Raw genomic sequence first — 25,583 nt, forward strand, 5'->3', positions numbered from 1 at the left:
GGGTGGTGTAGTGGTTTGGGAGATGGACTAAGACCCAGAAGATCCAGGTTCAAATCCCCCTTCAGCCATGAAGCTTCCTGGGTGACCTTGGGCCACTCATTTCCTCTCAGCTTCACCTACGTCACAGGATTGTTGTGAGGACAAAAGGGGGGAGCAGCTGTGTAGACTGCCCTGAGCTCTTTGGAGGAAGGGTGGTATAAAAATGTGGAAAATAAATAAATAATACATAATAGCACTGCTGCTCGGAGAATGGAGGAGAGCAGAGGCAGGGAGGGGTATAACAGGATGGGGTGGCTGGAACAGGCCCGGGATGGGAGGCCTCTGCTGTGTGCTGGAATCCCTACATGGGGCTACCCAGATTTGCCCATTTGCCCTAATGATTTAGCTTGCGCAGCTTCAAGTAGCCCCGTTGGGCAGGGTGAAGCAGCACTGCTCAGGGTAAAAAGGAAAACATTCCCCTCCAGCCTCTTCCTAACTGGCATTGGATACAGCAGAGGCCAAGCAGCCTCTTGGAATTGGGCTGCCTGTTACTTTGCAGCTATGCTACAGCTGCTTTGTAAGCCAAAATGCATTGCAGCCAGTATGCCTGTCCGTTTCCTCTCTGCAAACTTCAACAGCACTAAATTGTAATCAAAATATTGTTGAAGCAGCAAAGGAAACTAAGAGCTATTTTTGAGACATTTTTGAAAGAAACAGAGAAACATTTTTGACAATCGCTACTATATATATTTTTTAATGTGTTATAACAGATGTCAAACAGGGAGGTAAGTGGATAAGTAGGATGGAGGTCTTTGATTCCCAGGTCAGTAAACACTATGAAAAAAAAAACAAAAACCCTCATTCTAAAATTAGTTACTGTTTATGCTTTTCTTTTTGTTAAATTATCTCTTTTGTTCAGCTCTGGCCTCAGCACAATAATGTAGCATTTAGGAAAAAAGATGCAACCCAACAGCCCCAATGTGGAGGCTAAGATGGAGAAGATCTCCACCGCTACCATAGATTTCCCCTTAGTGCTCAGATAGGTTGGAACAAAGGACAGCCAAACACTGCAGAAGACCAACATGCTGAAAGTGATGAACTTGGCTTCATTGAAGCTGTCAGGGAGCTTCCTGGCCAGGAAAGCCACAGAAAAACTCACAGTAGCCAGGAAGCCCATGTAGCCCAAGACACAGTAGAACATTGTCACACATCCCTCATTGCATTCCAGTACCATTGCTTCATCCGACTGGTAGTCAACATCTGGGAATGGGGGAAAACTTGACAGCCACACAGCACAAATGCCTACTTGGACAAGGGAGCCGCCAAGAATAATGGAAGTAGCCATTTTCTTCCCCACCCATTTCCTCATGCCACTTCCTGGTTTGGTGGCCATGAAAGCCAGAACAACTGTGATGGTTTTGGCCAACACACAAGATACAGCCACTGAGAAGACAATGCCAAAGGCAATTTGTCTGAAGAGACAAACCAGCTTGTCTGGTTGTCCAATGAAGAGTAGTGCAGAAAGGAAGCAGAGAAGGAGGGAGATGAGGAGAGTGTAGGTGAGGTTCCGGTTGTTGGCTTTGACGATGGGAGTGCTGTGATGCTTCACAAATGCTCCTAATACCAGAGCTGTGAGCCAGGAAAAGAATAGAGCAAACATGGCTAAACCCATCCCTAAAGGGTCTTCGTATGCCAAGAACGTCAACGCTTTTGGAATGCACTGGTTTTGTTCTTTGTTCGGATAGTGATCTTCTAGACAGAATGTGCAGGACTCCATCCCTGAGAAGAAAAGAGATGCAATTTTAGATCTGATTCAAAGGTTGTTCTTATGTGTTTCAGCAACTTGCTTTTTTACTTCAATGAACTGCATGATTTAGGTGTTACTGAATGATTTGGCTTTCAAGCTATGGGGTGACAGTCACCAGTGAAGCATGAGTCAGCTCTGGCTATCTGCTGGCCTGCCTGCCTACCTGCCTACCTGCAGCTTAATGGCAGCTGCTTCAGCCGGGGATGGGGGGGATCGTGCCAAACCATCATCCGGCATCAGTGCTAGCCTCACCTAGCATTTCTATTCACACAGACTTCGCATTCATTTCATTGTAAAGGTTTGTGAAGAAGGATCTGCAGAGGTTGCCTCACTGATGAGTTAATGTGCATTTTGTTGGGTGGAGTCTGAAGGTGTCGGCATTTAGTACATACTCTACCTGTCCGGTTAGAAATCTTCCCTCCTGGGCATGGAACACAGTCATAGCAGCAAAATGGCTCCCCTTCCTTCTTTTTCTTGTGGTTCCCAGGATGGCAGTCTTCATTACAGAGAGAAAGGGGCATCACCTAGCCACAGGAATGATGTATGAGATGTGAACATTTGGTTTTCCATGTTCCATTTCACTGCAAATCAATATGCTGCTGACCACTGTGAAGAGAGACCTCAGAGCTGAGGGTAGAGGGTGCTATTCCAGCTCCGTATGCAATGGGGTGCAGCTGTTGTTTGCAACTTCCTATCTTGCTATTCTACTTTCCAGCTGAATCAAGTCAGACAAGAAAAATGCCCCATGGTCCTCAAGTCACCAGGATAAAATGATGTGCTCTGGATTCAGTGTGCTGATCAAGCCATTAAAACACACACACACATACTCATGTGATAAAAGATGAGGCAAGACTTTGGAAGCTAATAGATTTCACAATTTGCTTATAGCCCAATCCTAACTAAATGCTGGGCTCTGCTGCCTAATGAGTCTGGTAGGAGACCACATGGGGGTGGAGAGGTAAGTAAACATTTCTTTTACTTACTTACCTCCACTCCCACATGGGTCTTCTCAGACCTGTGCCAACTCTCTAGCAGACTGTTCATGTAGATCAGGGGTGTCCAAAGTCTTTGGCAGGAGGGCCACATCATCTTTCTGACACTGAGTCGGGGGCCGGGGGAAAAAAAGAATTAATTTATATTTAATATTTGAATAAATTTATGTTAAGTTTACATAAATGAATATATTAAAGATGAACTTATATGAATGAATGAAGGTCTTGCAATAACTTGAGGCTTATAAAAGGCCTTGCACAAAGCAAGGCTGGCCTTTCCTTTGCTGCCACTACAGCATCACAGACGTGAAACAGCAAGCAGTGGAGGGAGCCCGCATCCCAAAGCTCACGTGAGACGTCAAACAGTTGCCCTCACACTGAGAGCATTTGCGTCAGGCCAGTGTGGGCTCCAACAAATCTCCAGAGCGCCAGAGGCTCATTGGAGATTGGGGGCTCTCTGAGGGCTGCATTGAGAGGCCTCGAGGGCTGCAAGTGGCCCCAGGGCCGGGGTTTGGGCACCCCTGATGTAGATGGAAGGAAGAATGTCTGGGGCGGAATGGAGGACAAAATCTATATTGCCGGAGCCATTGTAGCCTATTCCCACCCTCTTCCCACCCCCTCCCCATTCTAGATACCCTCTGCCCAATTCCACCTACCTATACCCCCTCTGTGGGGTTTTCAGCACCAGTGGGGATGAAGGGCTACATTGGTGCTCCTCTAGTGCTGCTGCCTCTGTTCCACTGTGGTAAACCCCTTGACGTGATGGCCTGATCCTAGTTAGGATTGGGCCATTATTTATTTAATTCAGTCATTAATTAATGTAGAAGGGATTGAGGGGAAACCTACAGTTAAGCAAATAACAGAACAATCCTACTTAACTCCCAACTCTTGATGCAGCTGTGCTAACGAGAGCGCACACTGCATCCAGTGGGAGGCAGGCCTGAAGGTGACCGCAAGGTAACTTTTGTTCCCTTAACCTGGTGCAAGCCTCTGCTGCCTCAATGACTCCCCTTTCATCTGCACCATTTCTTTTGCTGTCACAGATACAAGTGGACATAGAGAGGTGGAACAATTCCAGGAAGCAGGGTAGGAAATTGGCAGAGCTGCTACTGCTGATAGCCACCCCCTTCCTGCCCTTGACACAACCCCATCTCATCCCCATTTTCCTCCTCCTTGCCTCATTTGGCCTACACCCACCCACCCCTGCACCAACTTCCTGGCACCAGTGTGTCTGCATGGTCTGGTGTCACACTAGCACTGCCACTCACTGCTTCTGGTATTCTCAGACGTTCTAAAATGTTTGAAAGCCACAACATTTAAGAAGCATTTAATTTCTTAAATATAGTTACTCACCAAGAACATTATGTTTTAATCAAGTGGACTCTCACTTTATACCTGGTAAACAATTACAAAGCTTGATTTTTTTTAAATTACTTTTTATATTAATTGTGATGCAAACAGGAGCTCAGTCAACATATTTCCTTGAGCTGTACATTAGAGGTCACATGTGACTTGCAGGTCACAGTTTGCCCACCAGACATAGACAGCAAAGCAATTATTGTCCCAACAGGTACTAATTTACAGTGCATTCAGACCTTGTTAAGTTCAAGCCATCAAAAAATGATATAAGCATACTGGGCTGAAGACAATCATGATCAGCCCTGAGACACAATAATTCTCCATTACATTGTCATCTCACCTGGTTAAAACTTTGGTGCCACTCAATGTCATTGTCATCAATGCTGAAACCTTTGTCTGGAGGAACCCAGGGATTCATCCTTCCAACTTTGACTCGAGCAAAGGAGTGGTTTGGGAAAGTGACCACATTGGTAATATCAAACCCCACCGTACATTCCCCATTCTCATTTAATTGTATGGTTTCTCCCACGCCGTTGTTAAATGAGATGCTCCGCAGAAAGGAATGGAGCTAAAGGAAGGAAGGAAGGAAGGAAGACTAAGATATGACTCTCCTTCAATTTTTAATACACCTCACCTTGATACAACTGAGCATCCAATCATAACTAAATCCCTCCCTGCCAAAACGGCTGTGATAAGGAACAAGGTTAGGATCCAGTGAATGTCAGTGCCTCTGAGCACCCCTGTCTTCCAGTCTTCCACCAACCTCCTCCTCACCTAGGAACATCCCCATTTCTTCCATTCTCCACCCTGTTCAGCCATCCTCGCAACAATTCCTGCCCCCACTCCTAGCTTACCTCCACACCGCCATACGCCCATTTATGACAAATGGAAATGGCATCCTAATTCTAATTAAAATTCGGCCGTCAGCAAGAATAAAACTGACTTGTAGTATCTATTATTTTAGAATAGATTTATGAAAATATTTTCAATTTCACTTTGATTTAGAAGTAGAGATGACAAAATTTGAATCAGCAAAGATAGCTTCTGCTATCCCATCAGTCAACAATTTTTCTATAATTCATCTGTATAAAAATCAATCTACTAATTGGCATTTACAGTTCTGAGGACAGCTGCAGAAAGACTGCATATGGCTTTTATTCAGACTGTGAGATCAATACAATTCTTCTATGCATAATATTATCACAACCCCATATTGTTGATTGCTTGCGATCATGCAGGACATCCCCCCCCCCAAGACCTATTACCTGCCATGGCTTTATAATCTGGTATTTCACCCTCCCTCTGTCCACCCTTAATCTGGATTTAACACTGGATGAGGACAAGGCATGTAAAGCACTTGCCACAGCATAGGCAGCATTATAGATACTATAGCTATGGCCAGTCATGCTCATTTCAAAGAAAGGCCCAGGAACATTCTCCAGTTTCTCTTTCCCTGTGCATGCTTCCTCAATATCCAGATTGTAATTGGAAAAGGAACACCCAAATACTTGCTCCCAAAAGGTTTGGAAAAAGTCGTATCCGGTAACCAAATGAGGGTTTAAGTTCTGAAGAAAATGTTGGAATCCCGGGACTTCACGTGAGTGAGCTGTGAAGGCTAAGGCCCCATGGAAGGCTTGTATATCCCAATCCCTGTGCATGGCCATGGTTGCAAAATCCAGCTGGGCAGACAGAATCCACACTTTACCCAGAGCTGTCTCATAGTCTGATTCTCCTTGGCGTAGCAACCCTCTCAAAGAGATCATGGCCTTAGTTTCTCCATGGAGAACAACAGCATTAGCTTTGCTTCTCATAATAACTAAAAATGTTTCCTTCCACTTTTGTTGCACTTCTAAGAATTCTTCAAAGAAACCGAACACAGAAATTCTCTCGGTGAAGGCTGGGCAGATGTTACTTTCGTAAAGGATTGGTAAGAGGCTTTTCAGGAAGAATTCTCCACTGTTGTCATCCATGGTCATGAGACCCACCCACCTCCATGAAAAATGCTGAAGGAGTCGGACTATTGCAATGTACTGATGGACTTCATTTGGAACCATCCAGTATAAAGGAAGGGAATGCGATTGACGGTTAAGCATTAAGCCAAAATCCCCATAGGTGAACTAAGAGAAGAAATAAGACAAATTAACAACCCAGTCCTATACTTTTCTCCTGCTGGTAGCACTCCTCTTCTGTTGGCCAGTCATAAAAGCTACTACAGCAGCACACTACATTGCACGCTTCCAGGAATGCCGGTGCCTTCCTCCCACATCTTCAACTCTCCTGCTATTTGCTGGAGCAAGTAAGTCAGCAGGAGAGGCTGCAGGGTAGGGGAAGGGTGGAATGTGGGTGTGGAGAAATTGGGCAGGAAGGGGGTAGGGATGGGTGGATCAAGCCCGAGAGGGGGACAGTGGTGCCCCTGCTTCATTCAAACCCTCTTGCCAGTCCTGATCCACTTGCACATGTCAGTGCAGACTTATTTCAGTGATATCATTGGCGTATATCTAAGTTAACCCATAGTAGCTGCTGGGGCTTAGCCCATGACAAGGGTACAAATGTCTTCTTTTCCTGAGGAGACCTCCAGGAGCCAGAACACCCCTGCAGGGTGCAGCAGAGGCTCTGCTAGTGCTACTGCATCACCGTGTGTGGGGTCAGTAGGATTGGGCTGTTGAGTCTACCTAAAATAATGAGGCTGCACCAGGAAGTTGTTGTTGTTGTTTCTCTGAAACTGAATTTCTTCTTTGAATATGGGATGAACTCTAGGTGTCAACTCCAGTTAAACTTTTTCTTTAAATGCACACTCACACCACACTACCTTTCCAGAAAGGCAAGGGAAAAGCAAATTCTGTGTCTCATGTGTTAAAACTCTGTGCTCCATGGGCCCCCTCTACCTGTGGCAGTTTGTAGACTTCCAACATATCAGCCAAAAGGTGTGAAGTTTCAGAGCCCAGTCCCCCGATGACAGCTATCACATTGCTCTCAGTGTTACACTGATAGTTGGGGACAAATCTATGCTGGGTGGAGAACAATTCCATTATGGTTTGGTACATTCTCCGTTGACTGAAATAGGTCTCAGAGAGGTGAAATCCCAAGGAAATGTTGGGTGAAAGGTTGGAATTTTCGTTGATTTCAGTCACAGCAAATCCCATGGCCAGGACCTGCTGGTAATTCTTTGTAATGATCCTGAAATAGAAGTTAGATGGTGTGTCAAGGAGTATACACCAGCGGTATGAAATTCTTGTAGTGCTCCTGCAATTTTTCTACATAACAGCAAAATGCAGTATAGACATACTGGAAATTCAGAATCACAGAGAGGTGAAGTCAGTGTCAACTGGCATGTCCTGTTTGCTGTAATTTCAAAATAATTTCATAATCCAAGATACACTTCTATATTTATTGTAATAAAATTCATCAGTAATCCTGTCTATGCAGATGTTTCAAAAGGAAGGGATAATACATAATGGACGAAAAATCAAAGATTCAATGAAAGCTTGGACTGATAATTTAGATCCAATATTATTTTGATGATGAACAAGGGCATATCTAAATATGCAGGGATGGAGGCCATAAGAAGGTAGATGCACAAAATTGACCCCAAAGATTTCCTTCCTCTGTCAGAAGGAAAGAGACCTCTGAATTCAAACTATAAAATACAATGCTAAATTATTCATCATTTTATATATATTTTGGTTGGAATATACAATAGAAGGAGATGCAGTGTCTGGGAAATAGAAGCCATGATTGCACTAGAAAGCAAACTGAAAAATGACAGCACGTGAGAAGAGATGAAAGTCAATGATGAAATAGCTATAAGAGCAACGATCGCAATGACAAGCTGCTATGAGGAGGAGAGCCTGGATAGACAGAAATGGGAAGCAAATGATGAAAATAAGGGAATAATTCTAGGTATGATTTAGATACAAGTTACGTTAGTAGACACATGTCAGTAGTTTGTATCCTTAGAACCAGGCTATAAATCAAGGAAAATTAGCAATGCCATAGTATGCAAGTTCCATCAAAATTAAGTTTCATTATGCTCATTGAACTTACTCTCAGGAATTGTGCATAGGATTGCAACCTATACCCCCCTCCCAACATTTGCTATACAGATTTTAGCAGTGCGTGATTATTAACTAGTTACAAATGGATCTCCAACCCAGTAGCATAACTTTACTGCCAAGAAGCAACTGTCTATATTTTCCTCAGCTATACCAATTGGTTTCCTTCCAATTATGGAAAGTTGCCCTGCTCTGTAGCAAGACGTCTTTTCTCAGAAGAAAGCTTCCACACGGACTGAAAACCTTACATTACAACAACAGTACAGAAATGCCACTTCCTGTTCAAGTTGCTGTTAACCATATTTTTTCTTTCCCATTCCTAAATGCATTTTAGAGACTAAGAACCCAAAGTGTATACCCAAGAAGTTATCTTTGCTCCTAATCACAATGAACCATTGAGTGAGTTTAGCTTTGGTTAAACTTAAAAGATATTGTTATGCAGTTTTTGGTTCCATTAAGGGCACAATCCTAACCCCTCATGTCATTCCTTTCCAGCACCGGCATAGCGGTGCCAATGGGACAGGTGCTGCATCCTTCAGTTGGGTGTCACTCACGGAGGCCTCCTCGAAGTAAGGGAATGTTTGTTCCCTTACCTCAGAGCTGCATTGCCCTTATGTCAGTGCTGGAAAGGGGTTAGGATTGTGTCCTAAGTCATTTTAGCTCGGTTTTATAGTACTATTTTAATAAACTAAAAACAGTAACTAGTCACAAGTTCATGAAATAATTCCTTACGTGGGAGAATCAGTATCAGGAGTGGGGAATACCCTGAAAATATAGGGTTCCAGAAATACCACCAGCTGCGACGCAGTCCCACCAATCATGAGGTCCCCTGCCTTATGATACTTGTCAGGTCTAAGGATGGGGTTATGGAAGGCACAATTGAAAATATGCTCCTGCAGCTCAGTACAAGGTAACAGCAGCAGCAACAACAGTATTTCCATCACTACCATGCTGAGGAATTTGGTGCCCTCCAAATGCAGCCCCCACATTTTCTGCCAAGCATTATAAAATGGCCTGACTACACCAATCTGTTTTTGACGGCAATTGTCTCTACTTTGTTATGAAGCCCAAACCTGTCATAAATATACTGAGCGGAATACTATCAGGCACTGTTAGTGACCAAGCCTTATCACTGTCACTCCAGTTGAGAATGACAAAACACAATATTTTTGTGTTGGGGTGTGTTGGGATGGGGTTGTTTGCACTTATTTTGACCTCTATTAGCTACTGGAAATCCACAAGGAACCCTTGTGAAAAGGATAATGACAGGGTATATAATTAAGAAAATCCATGGGGAATCTTGGTAAAAATTACAGTTTATCCATTTAGAAGTGACAGGTCATGTAACTATTTCCCCAAGGAACTGAGGCTTTCGTGACACCATGTGTAGCAGATTAAAATCAACATCATGTGTAGCAGATGGGCAGCCCAATCCTGAGCTGCCCGGGGCACCCAGGCTCGGCGGCATCGAGAACAGCTTGCGCTGGATCCTGCACGCCCCGGGTTACTGCGTGAGGCACCTTGGGAGAATGGGACTTTTGGAAGCAGCCTCGCAATGGGGCTACTCACTTTACCACCATCCAAAAGGTGGTGCCCCTGGCACCCCTCCAGCCCACCTCCCTCCCCACATCATGCCTCCGCATGACGCCTTGTCCCCGCCCTCTCTCCGCCCCCGCCGGCCTCCCCCCTCCCCAGAACGCCTCCTCCCTGCCCCTGTCCTAGGCCCCGCTTACCGTGCCATGGCTTGGCGGTCCAGGAGACCGCCAAGCCACAGAAGCTGGGCGACCGCCCCACGCTAACCCAGTACCAGCTGGTGCTGGGCTAGTATGGGCAGGAGCCTGGCAGAGAGGCTTGCAAACGTGCCGTAAGGCACGTTTGCGACAGTGCTCGGTGCCACGAAGCCATGCCGCTGAACACAGGATTGGGCTCTAAATAAATTATTGTTTTTTGTTCTTAAGTGTTCTAAAAAGTTTCATGGCTGAAAATATTCTAAAGCTGGATAAGGGGAGAGAATCCGAGCAAGACCCTGGGACAGCATCATAGTAAAATGAGAGTTGTGTCTGGAATGAAAGTAGCTAGTTGGCATCTAATTTCTTCACTTGGTTGCTTTCTTCCTTATTAGCACACATGGCAGGTTCAAATGTCTTCATGTTATTGTACATGAACACAGAATCATGAAAAGAAAGGATACTTTTTTCCTTCTGTCTGTCCCTGTGTTCCCTAATAGCCTTACAGGAAGTCCCATCTTCTGTCAAATCTTTCATTCCCAGATGTTCCACCATGATGGTTTTATGTCTTCTGCTGCATCATGAAAAGCTTACCTCTAATAACTATGCAATTGGAATAGATGCCCATACAGAATAATTTTTGTCCTGTTCTACTTGACACTGGGATTTCTAAAGTCTCTGTGATCCTATGGGATTTGGAGCCCACATATGAGAAATAATGCCTGTTTGAATACAGTTGTCATCCCCTTTATCATGCCTATTTTCCATCACATGGAATATAAAACCTTTTCGTGTTGGGTCATAAGGGTTAAGAGACCTATGGAAATCCAAACCTAAAGTGGTAGGGAGATAAATAATTCCAGTCTTATAGTACTAAAGCGTTTCATTTCCAGGCACAAGGGTTGGGTGGGTTTCCAGTTGTGTAGGGGACCATAAAACCTTTGAGGCAGTATATTCAGTCACTTGGAATTTTGACAAAAGTTAGGACCTGAAACTATTGGTAACTATAGGAAGAAGGTACCAGAAAGGGGGAATTCATCCAGAACTCTGCTCCTGATTGAACATCAACCCACAACTCTTGAGCCTGCTTTTAAGCTTTGGAAAATATTTCAGAAGATATTGATCTTCCACATTACTTCCTGTTTGATTCTGAAATGATTCATAACTTCAGTCACCTCTTCTCCTGATTAATCTTTGTTGTTCAGGCCTCAGGAAAATAATGTCACATTTGGGTAAGAAAATGCAACCCAGTAACCCAATACCAGAGGCTAAGATGGAAAAAAGCTCTACAGCCACCACATATGTTCCCTTTACGCTTAGATATTTTGGAGCAAAGGTTAGCCACATATTGCAAAACACATGTCTCAAGTGATGAATTTGGCTTTATTGAACCTGTTAGGTTGCTTCCTTGCTAGAAATGCCACAGAGAATCTAATGATAACTAGGAAGCCCATGTAGCTCAAGACACAGTAAAACATAGTCGATGGCTCTGCATTATATTGTAGCACAATTTCTTCATCTACTAAGTTAATGTAAACATCTGGGAATGGTGGATAGGTTGCCAGCCAAACAGTATGGATGCCTGCTTGGATTAGGGAAGAGGAATGAACAATGAAGTTGGCTAGTCCTTATGCCACTCACTTCCTCATCCTCCTTCCAGGCTTGGTGGCTATGAAAGCCAGAATTACAGTGATAGCTTTTGCCAATATACAAGATATAGCCACTGAGAAGAAAATGCCAAAAGCAGTTTGTTGGAAGAGACAAGTAATTTTCTTAGGCTGGCCAATAAATACAAATACACTCTGGAAATAGAGTGGATGGATAATGTTGGTAACTTCTGGTCGATGGCTTTGACAGCAGGAGTACCATGGGGTTTAACAAATGCTGCCAGGACCAGAGTTGTGATGAAAGAAAAGGAAATTGTGAAAATATTTGAACCGATCCCCAAAGGCTCTTTATAAGACAAAAAAAGAGACAGCTCTGAAAATGCACAGATTTTGTTCTCTGGTGGGATACTGATCTTCTTGACATGTGGTACCCTAATCCATATATGAGGATTGAATTGGAAAACAGATTCCTCTGTAATGGCTTTCAGTAGCTACAGAAAATATCTTGTGTTGCATGTCAGTCTCGGGTCTTGGTCCACAAACTATGGGATGGACTCAAATTGTAGTGACATAGCATTTGCAGTGAGAAGTGTCTGTTAATTCCAGACCTTTCCAGTAAGCAGGCAGTTTGAATCTTTTGCTTAATATCAATCTCAGTTCCAGCTAGTGTCATTTCCTCTCTCCTTTCAATCCACAAGTTGGTGAAAGAGAGGGACTTATGCTGGGCAAGAGAGGGGGGATCCCTACATGGCATGAGACTTTCCTCCCCATCAAGCTGGATGCTCCCTTGCTAGGGTTGCCAACCAGCTGGAATTGGTTTGGAGTCTCCAGAAATCAGCATCAATCCCCAGGGGACTACTGAATGCAGCAAGGCCATCAGAAATTTTATGGCCCCCTACATAACAGGAAATCTAGAAACTGGAAATCATGTTGGAAATAAATATCCTCAGGGATACACTCAGTCACAGTTGGCAGAGTTTGTAACACTATTCCCAGGAGACACCAAATTAATAGCCCAATCCTATATTGGGCCCGCATCAATAAGCTTGGCTATGCTGTGCTGAGGGAAGCCTCCCTAAATTACCAACAGCTAGGCTTCAAGGCTATAGGTGGGCAAAAGAAGGCAAGGGTCAAAGGGGATTTGGTCCCTGTCATTCAAGTATCAAAGCTCAGGGAGACAAACGTAAGCACCCCCACCCCCACCCTGGTGGCTCTTCAAGGCTAAACAATTACTCCTTTCCTTCATTACCCTCGCTTCCTTAGCAGCAGTCACCATATTCTATGTTGGGGTGGCCAACCTTTCAACTTTAGGGCTCCTGGATCTTTAACAATTGTGTAAAAGAGACAATTTCAGCAGGTGAAACTTGTCATCTCACAAATGACAGCTGCACCTGCTGAAATTCTCTCCTGTACACAGTTGTTAAAGATCCAGGAGCCCTAAAGTTGGCCACCCCTGTTTTTAATGAATTCTAGAATGAATGAATATTCTGGTGCCACATAGGCAGGAACCCAAGTCAAGTGCAGACCGATGGGAAAAATTGCTAGTGCAACTCAGGGCCAGGGGACAGGTGCCATGTTGCTTTAAATAGTGCTAGAGATGATAGGGTTTCATTTTGTATGGCACCAGAAGAAGCCATAGCCCTGAAGTTCTGCCTCCATCCCAAGGTTAGGCACAACACCCCCCAGCAGTGGCAACACATACTTTAACTATAGGCAGCAATTCATAAAAGTAAACTACATGTGAGCAGAAACTGTGTTTATACAATAACAGCAGCAGCAAAAATTCTCTTCTCATTTTCTGGTGGCCATTTCTTCCTGTGCTTCTGTCCAAACTGATCCATTTTTTGGACTTCTACTGACCAGTTAGTGAAAACTTGTGTTCAGTGGTAACAAACATATTTTCTTCAGCAATGCCGCAGAGATAGCCCAATTTGCACGAGAGTCTCGTTCTACTCTATAATTATCAAAATGATGAAGATTAATTAAGTTCCTAGCTAAAGTTCCTTCCAGAGGCCCAGTAGAAAAGAACCAAGAGTGTAATGAATAGTATAATAGTATAAATACCTCAGGTAACGTTCAGATCTGCAGTTAGGGAGCAGGGGGAATGTTTTATGAACTGAATTTTGATTTTCAGGATCCAATCTAACACAGGAACAGAAGTGATTGGGCCATTCAGATTGGGTTAATTCCACCTTGGAGGCTTTAAGGATGATGTGGAAACCAGGCACTCTGTGTACAGGGAAAATCTACTTTTAAGATGGTTGTATTAATAGTTTGGCTTCTACTGCTGCTGCCTCATGTGACATGCAACAGTCAAACTGCAAAATGCATTATTCGTGCTCCTCGGCCTATTCTTCGCAAGTATTTTCAACCAGGTGACCTCATCATTGGTGGCACTGTGTCTCTTGTCCTCCTACCTAGGCAGTCAGAAATCTTCCAGGAATGCCCCCATCAGTCATCGACTGACCCATTCTTGTAAGGAGTTAGGGATTGTTGTTGTTTTTGTTGCTGCTCTTTTTCCTCCTTTTTCTAATTTCTATCTGCCCAGCTCATATTATCAGGTAGGCCAGTTCGAAAGATTAAAATTCATTTCAGCAGTGCAAGGACTCCTTTTTCTAGTAAGAGCGAACATGGGATCAAAACTGCACATCTCTGACTTTAGTGAAGGGATGCAAGTACTAATATACTACTCCAAGAGTAGCCAGTGGGTATCAGTACACAAAGAACACACAGTTGGACTGGGACCAGATTTTTATCCCCTAAGATAACTGCTTATTGAATTTTCCTGTAGGAACAGAATTGCTCAAAGAGTGAACCCCCCCCTTAACAATGGAAAGAGAAGTGTCATTCTACCCATGCTAAATATTCCCAAGATGAACTGAAACATTTTAACCAGTGTTATTTTTTTTTCTTGTTTTGCATGGGTCATACTCTATAGCTCTCTCCTGCACAAACTGTGCAGATATATCATATAAGTTTTTTTTTTTAAATTAGGATTTCTAATTTATTTAAGAATTTTTGTTGATGGTCATTCATTCATATACCCATGATTGAATGATGAATGCATTACCGGCATGATCCTAAACAGGCTTATTTGGATGTAAGTCCCACTGTTCAACAGGGCTTGCACCCAGATAAGAGTATATCGGATTGCAGCCTAATTTGCACCAAAGCTAACCTCAGTACAGTATAACCATCTTTTCGGAGAAGGCAAGCAAGTATGGAAATCTCACAATTTATAAGCTCATAGGACCTTAAGCTGCCTTAAACTGAATCAGACTTTTGATTCATCTAGGTCAGTATTGTCAACACAAACTGGCAGTGGCTCGGAGAGGGTGGAATTTTTCATTTTTCTGTACCCTACCTGGAAGATACAGCTGTACAACCAAATTTCTTTCCATTGATTCTGTGGACATGGTTGTGATTGCAGGTGCTCATCCTGCTGCAGCTCTTGTAACTGTTGTCACTCTCTGAACTTCCCCAATACTTGGGTTCCTCCACCAATCAGTCCCCTAACTATATCTTTATATTTTATAAAACAATTGATATTCAGCTTTGTGTGCCCAAATGCCACACTGGTAGCACTGCATTCTCTATGGCTGAAGATCCCCATAGAGCAGTGTTTCTCAATGTTTGTTCTCCGCCGTACCACTTCACAGGGTCTACCTATTCAAAGTACCACCAGAAATAACTGGCACTGACATCACCAGTTACTTCTGGTTTGGGAGACCAACTGCGAGACAACAAACATCAGTAAGAGGCTCGGGGTGGACAGGAGGGCTTTTTTGAGCATGGAAAAGCATGCAGTGGAGCTCTGCCCATGGAACCAAGCTTCCTGCTGCTGTTTGTTGTGTCACATTCCTAGTCTTGCTGGTGGATGGCAAGGGTCCTGCAAGTACCACCAGACACCACTTCAAGTACCACTTGGTGGTACCCATACCACTGGCTGAGAGACACTGTCATAGAGTTGTTATTTGTATGGGGCCCAACATAACCTAGCATGTGAAGCAACATCTCCTGTAATAGGTGAGAGAAGGACATTTTAAGCTGATCTGTATATACCCTGCCTTGATGGAGGTGGCCAAAGGGATGCTTGGGAAAAAAAACAAACCATGTGTTACACTCACAGGCTATTATCCACTGTGTTTCTGTCTATATGCATAGGTTTACTGGCACCAGGAAGCAGATATAAAGCAAGTAGTAGTTCTCCATCCCCACTTCATTTCATATCTGGAACATCTGTGCTCATTTGTGCACATAATGGATCACAAATCAGTGTTAATTATTGTACAAATTGTTGGATGTCCTCTGATGGTGCATACAATTATCATTGCAGTGTGATAACAAAGAATTATCAGCATATCCTGGCCTTGATATTTGCTGTGAAGGGGATTAATGAAAACCACCAGCTCTTACCCAATGTCACCTTGGGCTTCCACATCTATGAAAGCTACTCCAAAGAATGGTGGACCTATCAAGCCACAATGGAACTTCTCTCCACCCGGAATAAATTTATCCCCAACTACAAGTGTGGCATCCGGAACAACCTCATATCAGTCATCGGGGGTCTTCACTCTCAAATCTCGCTCAGCATGGCAAACATCCTGGGTACCTATAAAGTCCCACAGGTACAATATATGGGCAAAGTGACAAAGGGGAAGGGAGAAAGTCATATATGCTATTTTTTTTCTTTCCAGATGTGTTATACATACAGAGAGGGACATAGAAATTTCTAATATACATGTGGCCTACTCAGTGGTGTTGCTAGGATTTGTGCCACCTGGCATGGGAGACCAGCATGTTACTCCTTGACACCAGCATTGTCACTCCATGCAATGGGCAGGGCAATGCCCCATGTGATGGGCATGGTGATGCACCATTGCCGCACCCCCACTGTTGTTGTTTTTTTTGCTATAACTTTTGATAGGATATAGATATTTCAACATGGTTTGTTTTGTTTTGTTTTGTTGCATTCTGCATGGAATATATATATAACATGATGGTATTTATTCAAAAATTCTAAGATTTTACCAATTTTGGCCAGTAGTGATGTCCCCACCACCCTCTCTGTGCATGGCACCCCCCTAACAATGCCACTGGGCCTACTCACAAAAAAGCAAAGCCATGATATTAATTCATTAAAAAAAAACATTTCTCTATCTCTTTCTTCCTCACTGATCTTTTCTGTACCTATTCATTTTGCCATTCTGTAGTTCACATATGGCTCTGCTCCAGGGATGAATGAGAGCATTGAGTCTGTTCCCTTCTACCAGATGGCCTTAAATGAAGATTACCAGTATAAAGGAATTCTTCTCCTCTTTCTGCATTTCAGATGGATATGGGTTGGCATTCTTGCAAAAAATGATGAGAACGGAGAAAGGTTTGTGCAAACAATGAGTACAGTATTTCTCCAGCATGGCACCTGTGTTGCCTTCTTGGAAAGACTCAACATCATTTACCATCCTAAAGACCTAGTTTGGCTGACCAAAATGTATCACATTGTCATGAAGAGCAATGCCAGTGTGGTGGTGGTCTATGAAAAATCTATTTTGCATTTGAGATGGCTGCTACATTTACCAGAAATGGGAATGGTGACAATGAAGCCAAAAGGCAAAGTGTGGATTATGACAGCCCAAATGGAGCTCACATCATTGCATTATCAACGAAGTTGGGATATACAAACCATTCATGGGGCTCTGTCTTTCACAATCCACTCAAATAACATCTTGGGCTACCAAAACTTCATTCAGAGCCGAAACCCTTCCAGTGTCAAAGAAGACATTTTCCTCAGGGAGGTTTGGGAGCAGGTATTCAACTGCGTGTGGCCAAACTCTGGTCTGGGCAAAGTGAAAGGGGATATTTGCACGGGCATGGAGAACTTAGAGAACCTTCCAGGGGCCTTCTTTGAAATGAATATGATTGGCCATAGCTACAGCATCTACAATGCAGTCTATGCTGTGGCCCATGCCTTACATGCTGTACAAATGCACCAAATGCAGCACAGAGCTGTGGTGAATGGAGGAAGACTGAGTCTTTGGGATATACAGCCATGGCAGGTAATGTCTGTCTGTGAGTACGTATAACATATACGTCTTCATATGGATAGACAAAAGTTTCTCTTTTTTTTCTTTTTTCAAATGAACTCTTATCCAACTCCTTCTCCCTGTTCTCTAGAAATACCATATACTCATTTTTCAAAACTATTTTTTTATTGAGTTGTCAATATCTTCTGTAAAAGGTTTAATACAGCTCTTCGTTTAAATTGCATTTTGTTGCACTTGTATTCTGGGGAGTTACTTGAAAATGGTTTATGTCAGAATACCAGATGCAAGGGAGGGCACCAAGAGGCAGGTCTTGTGCTGTCTTGTGTGCTCCCTGGGGCATTTGGTGGGCCACTGTGAGGTACCAGAAGCTGAGCTAGATGGGCCTATGGCCTGATCCAGCAGGGCTGTTCTTATGTTCTTAAGAAGTCATCAGGATGAATCTGTCAGGAAAGGTTTGACAGAAATGTGTTCAATCAATACAGTTCCTTACTTCCTTTTCATGTGCAGTTTGTACCTTTTGCAAGTACTCTTTGTGCTGTTGAGATGTTTCAGAATATATCTTGCATGCTTTTGGAATCCTCTTTCATAACTCAGGAATGTTGAATGAGCCACTTAATACAGTGAGAGGTATAGTGAGTTATGCTACTTACTAATTTTGAAATTTGCCAGCAATGAGCTCTAGCACTGGTGCTTGGTGCCGTAAATGTGTCATCAAGCATGTTTATGGCACCTAGTGAGTAAGGAGCTGGCCCTGGATTGAAACCTAAACTAATAAATGACTGGTGCTTGGAGTATGTTTACATCACCAGTTTTTTGTTTACCTACTCTGTCTAGCTCCACCAATTTCTGAGGAGAGTTCATTTTAACAACACTGCTGGAGATGAAGTTTATTTCAATCAGAATGGTGAACTGGTGGCAGGATTTGATATTATCAATTGGGTCACATTCCCAAACCAGTCCTTTCTGAGAGTGAAAGTCGGGAAGCTGGATCTCCAGGCACCTCCTGATAAAATGTTCACCATTCATGGTGATGCCATCACATGGCACAAAAGTTTTAACCAGGTACTGCAATTTAGAAAATGCACCAATTATGACTGAATACTAGATCTCATTCATGGTGTAGAGGATATCCTGATATTCTTAGTCCATCAATTCAGTACTGTCAAAACTGACAGTGGGTCAGTGGGTCTCCAGATTTTCAGGTGGGTCTTTTCTCTGTCCTACCCAGATAGATCAAGGATCAAATCTGGTACTTTTATGACTGTGCTGTAGCCCTCGCTAAGTTCACATTAGAGTATCTGTGATTAAGGCTGCAATCCTAACCACACTTTTCTGAGAGTAAGCCCCATTGAACAAAATAGGACGTACTTTTGAGTAGACCTGGTTAAGATTGTGCCCTAAGAATGTCAACCACACTGAAATTTGAAGAATAAGAAGAAAAAGAAGAAAAAGAGGAAGAATGTTGTAATGCATTTTTGAGGTTGCTTTCTGAGGAGAAATATATTAGAATTTCGAAGAAACACCAGTTGAGTTTCTATAAGACAAATAACATGTTGGCACATGCCTTCTGCCATTGCTGAAGTTTTTGCTGGAGTGCTGTACTAGCTGAATGACTTGAAAATAATGTGGAGAAGCTGGAAAAGAATTAAAGAGAAGGTGATCATTCAGCCTTGAACAGAAATATACAAAGAATGGTGTTAGTTTTAACTTGGTGAAAGATGCTGCAATTACCTAGAGCCAGAATGAGAGTGACCTCAAGGACTGCAGCAGCAACAACTTAGCTCTAAGTACTGGACATCATTTTTGGAACACATTTGTATGCATTGGAAAGCATAAGTTGCATGCCAGAGTATTGTGCCTGCTGTTATTCTATATCAGCAAACCATCTTGCTCAACTGCATTGAATGAAAGTTCCCCTATCATGTTTTCTGAATGGTAATAATCTCATTTGTGTATACATGTGTATGCATTGAGCAGGTATTGCCCCTTTCGGTCTGTACAGAGAGCTGCCACCCTGGTTACAGCAAGAGAAAACAAGAAGGGAAGCCATTTTGCTGTTATGATTGCATTCCATGTCCAGAAGGGAAGATTTCAAGCCAGAAGGGTAAGTAATGTGGGGGGCCCTTTTGACTGTGCTGCCACTAAGAGATGTGAGAGGGGTGGCGGCCAGGAAGAGGGCCTTCTCGGTGGTGGCCCCCGAACTGTGGAATACCCTCCCCTTAGAACTGAGAACTGCTCCCTCGTTGCTAATGTTTCGGCGTGGACTGAAGACTTTTTTATTTCAAAAAGCTTTTAATTGTTGACAGGCTGGCTGGTGTTCTTGCTTCTTGCTTTTTATATGAAAAACCAATTTTTATATGAAAATTTTTTAATTATTGTAAATTGTTTTTAATGATTGTTTTTAATGTTGTATTTTTAAAGTGTTTGTAAGCCGCCTTGTGTGCCCGTTGGGCAAAAAGGCGGGGTATAAATTAATAATAATAATAATAATAATAATAATAATAATAATAATAATAATAATAATAATGTAGTATACAAAATTTCCATATGAACAAGCAACCTAATGGCCCAATTGTTTGGGCCCAATCTAATCTGCTATCATAAAAAACCCAGCAACTGCTCAAATGTCACACTGTCATCATGCAGAATGTGTATGATGGAGCTGCTGGAAAAACTGGCCAGTGATTCCCCATTCATGCCAGAATTGCGCAGACATCATGATGGAGCAGGTAGGTTGGCACCATGGGTGGGTCACTGGCAGTCAGGTGAGCGTCAGGGTGGAGAGGGAGAGGAGCTGGGACAGTTCAGGGGAGGGAGTGGATCCCAGTGGCAGCAACTTGCACTGGAATGTTATTCCCTCCTTTGCTGTCCATCACACCCCCTTCTTCTCCTCAAACTTATGCCATCTACATAACTAATATGGGTTCATTGAGATGCAGGCCCTCTACTCACCAGAATAATAAGCAAGAATGCCCAGGACTGAGGGTGCCTGTCACAAAGCATGGCTCCCAGAAGTAGGTGATAGTGATGTGATGAAGTCACTGCTAACTGCTTCCAGGGGGCCCATTTTGGGTCAGATGGTCATAGGGGTGGGTGGAGGACAAGTGGCGGTGCCAGCCCTGGCTCTGTTGACACAACCACATACTATTGAATCACTGGGAATGGGATTGAGCTGTTTGTTCATGTAGTAGATCAATGAGATTTCTGTAGAGTTCCAGTCTTTAATTTGAACTCTAAAAAGCAAAATATAAATGCTGCCATTTTATATTATAAAGGTGTAATTCTTGCACTCCACTCCATTGTACTTAACAGAATATCACAGAAATTTACACAGAAGCTTAAGGAGAAGTCATTGAAGAAAAAAAATATTCAAATCATGCCTCAAGAAAGACAAATGGGTTTTCTCTGGATTAAGGCCACAACTATAAATGTATTTATCATGTGCATACTTGAGGCTATAAGAATGATCTAAAAGGAGGAAACTAATAAAAATGTATATATTTTATAAAATAGAGTATAATCTATAATGATCCTGCCCATATAACTCTTTACTATCATGATTCTCTTGTGTAACTGGATAAAGGCAACTATTATGTAGCTGAGAAAACTGAGACTAGATATTTTCATTTTCAGATATGGATAATTGTTTAAAATGCCCAGATGATCGATATCCCACCCAGAAGCAGGACATATGCATCCCCAAGGATATAAGCTTTCTGTCTTACAAAGAGCCATTGGGGATCATTTTAGCTGTTTTGGCACTTCTCTTTTCTTTGTTCACAGCTTTGGTTCTAAGAGTCTTTCTGCGGTACCAAGACACTCCCATTGTCAAAGCCAACAATCAGGAACTCACCTACGCCCTCCTCGTCTCCCTGCTGCTCTGCTTTCTTTGCACATTGCTGTTCATTGGCCCACCTACGAAGGTGCTGTGCCTGGTCCGACAGACTACCTTTGGCATCGTCTTCTCAGTGGCTGTTTCTTGTGTGCTGGCAAAGACCATCACGGTGGTGCTGGCTTTCATGGCCACCAAACCAGGGAGCAGAATGAGGAAGTGGGTGGGGAAAAGATTGTCCAACTCCATTGTTCTTTCCTGCTCCCTGATTCAAGCCAGCATTTGTGCTGTGTGGTTGGCAACCTCTCCCTCATTTCCAGATGCTAACATGGATGCTCAGAGCACAGAAATTGTCTTAGAATGTAACGAGGGGTCATCTAGTATGTTTTACTGTGTCCTGGGCTACATGGGCTTCCTGGCCATTGTCTGTTTTTCTGTGGCATTCCTTGCCCGGAAGTTACCTGACAGTTTCAACGAAGCCAAGTTCATCACTTTCAGCATGTTGGTCTTTTGCAGTGTTTGGATCTCCTTTGTTCCAACCTACCTGAGCACGAAGGGAAAGCACATGGTAGCTGTAGAGATCTTCTCAATTCTGGCCTCCACTGCTGGGCTGCTCGGTTTCATATTCTTCCCTAAGTGCTATATTATTGTGCTGAGGCCTGAGCTGAACAAAAAGGAACAGCTAATAAGAAAAAAAAGCTGCAAAATATAGTCTCAAGGATGTATGATGATGTCCTTGGAATTTTTCTCTCACTCACTACGACTGCGATCCTATACCCTCTTACCTAGTAATAAGTCCCATTGAACTCAGTGGGACTTACTTCTGAGTAGACATGCATAAACTTGTGCTCCCCCCCTCACTCACTCACACAGAGACCGTGTCTCTATGGTATAGTTTCCATGTACCACTCTCTTAGATCATCCCTTGCCTTTTCGGTGGTTTTCAGTAGAATTACCCTGACACCTATCACTATTTTTTTCCATTGGGTTTCCCTTCAGGAGCTCTTGCATCAAAAGAATAAATTCTAGGATTTATTCAAATGAAGTGTAAGTGTGTATTCTTAGGAAATCTCTATGGGGGACCTCTCAAAACACTTCTGGTTTATATCACATGGCATATACATTCACAGAGGTTTCCATAGCCTGCTTTTCCATTTAACTGAAATATTTCCCCAAACAGGTAATGATAGATACGAAAATAATAGCTTAACAAAAACTATTTCTAACAACTAACAAAAGTTAGTTTCTTTAAATATTGTGTATGTCAGAGGTTGCAATCTGGAGCAAACTGAGAGCAGGGGCAAAGTAATAAAGCCTGCCCCACATCCTCCTGCCTTACACTCACTCGTATTCACACACCCCATGCTCAATTTAAAAAAACAAACAAGAAACATATCCTCCCTTTGGTCTCACTACACATTTAAATGTCTATCATTGCTCAAGTTTCTTATCATATCCTCTCATAGCATGCAGATGTGTCTATAGTCAACATCTGAAGCCCTGTTCCATGTTCCCCAATCTTCAGAAGTGAGGTGGGAGTGAGCATTAGAGACAAGGGCTAAGCAGAGTAAAGGAGACAGTACCTAAGGAAGACTAATCAAATTCATAGCCCAATCCTACACTCCAGAAATAGCCCGGCTACCTGCCTGCCTGCAATGATCTGTGTAAGCCCAGCTGCTGTGGAGGCAGATGTAGTTAGATGTGATAGGCTCCCAGCAGAACCTGGGGGAAAGGAATAGAGGGAGGAGGAAAAGAGGGTAGACAGCCAAAGTAATTAATAGGAAGAAAAAGAGAGGTATAGGCCATTCAGTGCATCTTACGAACCTAATGTCCCAATCTTATCCAGGCCTTCTGCTGATGAATCACATGCTTTGTCACTGCAAGGCCTAGGCCAGTGGCCTGGCAGTTGCTGCATCAATATGTGGGCTGGGAATGCTGGCACAAACAGTTGGCAGCCCTGCATGTGTGCCAACAGTAAGTTGTTGGAAGGGGTGTTCCAAGGGAGGATCAGGGTGAGGAATGTTGCTGGCTGGGTGCATGTCAAGGGCAGGCTGGGAGCAGATATTGGCAGCAATGGTGCCACCATTATCTTATGTCCTGGGCTGGGCTTGACACACCGCCTTGAACCCACTCTGATTTACATCAACCAAAGAGATGGTGCAGATCCAGTCGGGGACCAGACAGGAGCAGAATAGATAAATAAACTCCCCAGTCACTGCCTGGTCCTCACCAGTCAGCCCATAGCATCCAGTGGAGGTTGCTCCAGCACCACTGCATACTCTGGGCTGGCCAAGGATAGGACTAGGCTCTAACAGATGTAGATTCAGATGAAAACAGGCCGGTTTGAAACTGAGTTTGAGTTTACTTCCCATGAATTAAAAACTGCTTGGGAACTTACAGCCCAATCTTAAGGGCCATTTATGCCACCTAAACAAGAGTTCCAGTGAACAGCGTTCTTATGAACAGCCTTACAGGGCCAGCAAGCATGGCCTGGCCGCAACCACAAGCAGCAAGCAGCTGCGTCCAAGCAGTGACAGACAGGGGATGCTGTAAGTTCACTCAGGGGTTGGGAGAGAGGCAGGGAGGGGGTGGAATGGGGCAGAGGTGGGCAGAATGGAGAGGCAACAGCATGGAGACGAGGGTGGCTTGGAACCAGGAAAGGGGAAGGTTCAGTGGCAGTGGCACTATCCAAATCCTAACCCCCTTCCCAGGCCTAATCCACCTTCTCAGGTCAATATGGACTTGCACCAGCAATATCACCAGCGCAGGTCCAAGATGACCCATGGCAGCAGTGGAGGCTTATCCAAATGTTCCCTTTCCCCAAGGAAGACTCCCCTACAGGATACAGCGGTTGCCACACTGGTTCTGCTGCATCAGCACACATGAAGTTAGGAAGGGTTGGGCTGCCCATTTCTGTTCTGGGTTCACCTGACTGAACACAGTTCCCTATTTTCATTAAATACTCAGTACCCTGCTTTCCTTGAGCCTTACTCACAACTCAGCCTGACATTTTCAAACATTATCTACCAAACTGGGCAGGATTCCTCAGTCCCTGCTGTGATGAAGGGCGCAATCCTAACCCATTATGTCAGTGCTTTCTAGCACTGGCATAGTGGTGCCAATGGGACGTGTGCTGCATCCTGCAGTTGGGTGTCACTCACAGAGGCCTCCTCAAAATAAGGCAATGTTTGTTCCCTTACCCTAGAACTGCATTGCCCTTATGTCAGTGCTTTCCAGCACTTTCCACTTTCCAGCACTGACATAAGGGTTAGGATTGCACCCTAAAAGAGGTAATATGACTATCTGAATTCTTTTCAATCTGACTTGGTTTTGAGACTGAAAGAGCCTTGATTCTGAATGGTTGCCTGGAGTCAGTAAAGAGCTGGATAAGGCTTACAGAATGAAATGGAATCTGGTCAAGACAGTGTCTCTCCTAGTAAGGAGACCTGCTGCTACAGCAACTGTAGCTCAGTCTGTTCTGGAGTCTCCATGTCCTCTGTACATCACTAGGCTTTTCTCAAAATGTGCATCATGCACAGGCATAGGGAGCAGCAATCAGGCCAGTAGGTACAATCTGATTCTCCTAGCCCCCACTATGCTTATTGTAATGTGTGAACACCTCTGTTGTCAGTGGCCCATGACTGTATCTTTTTAAACTTTGGATAGATAAATCTTGTTATCACCCCATGATTACTTATTCAAAACTGGGGTGGGGGAGGGGGTGATATAGATTTTTAAGGGTTGACCTAGTTTCTCTCGTTAAGAAAATAGCTTAAATTAAGAGCCAAAGAAAACATTGGTGTTTCCCGTAAAAAGATAAGAGATCATGTTATATCAAAGTGACCTAAAGAGATCATTATTGACAGAACATGTAAAATTCCAGGAACTTATGTAACCAGAGTGGTGAGCCAAGAACATTCAATCTCAGAGCAAAATCTCAGAGCAAAATGACCTAATTAAAGCTCAAACCATGCAGTGTCAATATATGCCCAAATAAGGAGGTGGAAGTATGTTCACATGGTTGTCTTGGAGGTGGTGGAAGTATGTCACATGGTTGTCTTGTTCGGCCCAGGTATTTAATGTGGAGTTGTGGGTGTGGTGCTAGAGGGGCAGGATGAGAAGGAAGGAGTGCACATCTGTATCCAAATTGAACTGAATTGGCTTGTAACTATGTCAATAAAACC

The 25,583-nt window shown here is 43.5% G+C and overlaps 2 protein-coding genes across 2 annotated transcripts; one reads left to right on the forward strand and one right to left on the reverse strand.

Moving 5' to 3' along the window:
* Nucleotides 1-859: 859 nt before the first annotated feature.
* Nucleotides 860-9,930, reverse strand: LOC136653331 (vomeronasal type-2 receptor 26-like). The gene is made up of 6 exons (XM_066630241.1): nucleotides 9,923-9,930; nucleotides 7,023-7,314; nucleotides 5,403-6,254; nucleotides 4,478-4,705; nucleotides 2,184-2,310; nucleotides 860-1,758 (listed from the first exon to the last, which is right to left on the reverse strand). The coding sequence occupies exons 1-6, from the start codon at nucleotides 9,928-9,930 to the stop codon at nucleotides 860-862; spliced, it is 2,406 nt and encodes an 801-aa protein (XP_066486338.1).
* A 4,667-nt stretch (nucleotides 9,931-14,597) lies between these two features.
* Nucleotides 14,598-22,111, forward strand: LOC136653332 (vomeronasal type-2 receptor 26-like). The gene is made up of 6 exons (XM_066630242.1): nucleotides 14,598-14,623; nucleotides 15,860-16,151; nucleotides 16,737-17,579; nucleotides 18,402-18,629; nucleotides 19,545-19,671; nucleotides 21,201-22,111. Exons 1-6 carry the CDS (start codon nucleotides 14,598-14,600, stop codon nucleotides 22,109-22,111), a joined length of 2,427 nt encoding a protein of 808 aa, XP_066486339.1.
* The last annotated feature ends 3,472 nt before the right edge of the window (nucleotides 22,112-25,583 follow it).

The sequence above is a fragment of the Tiliqua scincoides genome, chromosome 5, assembly GCF_035046505.1.
Source record: "Tiliqua scincoides isolate rTilSci1 chromosome 5, rTilSci1.hap2, whole genome shotgun sequence".
Classification (NCBI taxonomy): Eukaryota; Metazoa; Chordata; class Lepidosauria; order Squamata; family Scincidae; genus Tiliqua; species Tiliqua scincoides.

Excerpts from the sequence above, each read along its gene's own strand:
- LOC136653331 (XM_066630241.1), bottom strand. Across the intron at positions 4,706-5,402 it reads AGATTATAAAGCCATGGCAG|CTCCATTCCTTTCTGCGGAG; the intron begins GTAATAGGTCTT and ends TCCTTCCTTTAG. Across the intron at positions 2,311-4,477 it reads GGCACCAAAGTTTTAACCAG|GTGATGCCCCTTTCTCTCTG; the intron begins GTGAGATGACAA and ends TCCTGTGGCTAG.
- LOC136653332 (XM_066630242.1), top strand. The coding sequence starts at position 14,598 with ATGATCCTAAACAGGCTTATTTGGAT. Across the intron at positions 16,152-16,736 it reads GTACCTATAAAGTCCCACAG|TTCACATATGGCTCTGCTCC; the intron begins GTACAATATATG and ends GCCATTCTGTAG. Across the intron at positions 19,672-21,200 it reads GAAGATTTCAAGCCAGAAGG|ATATGGATAATTGTTTAAAA; the intron begins GTAAGTAATGTG and ends TTTCATTTTCAG.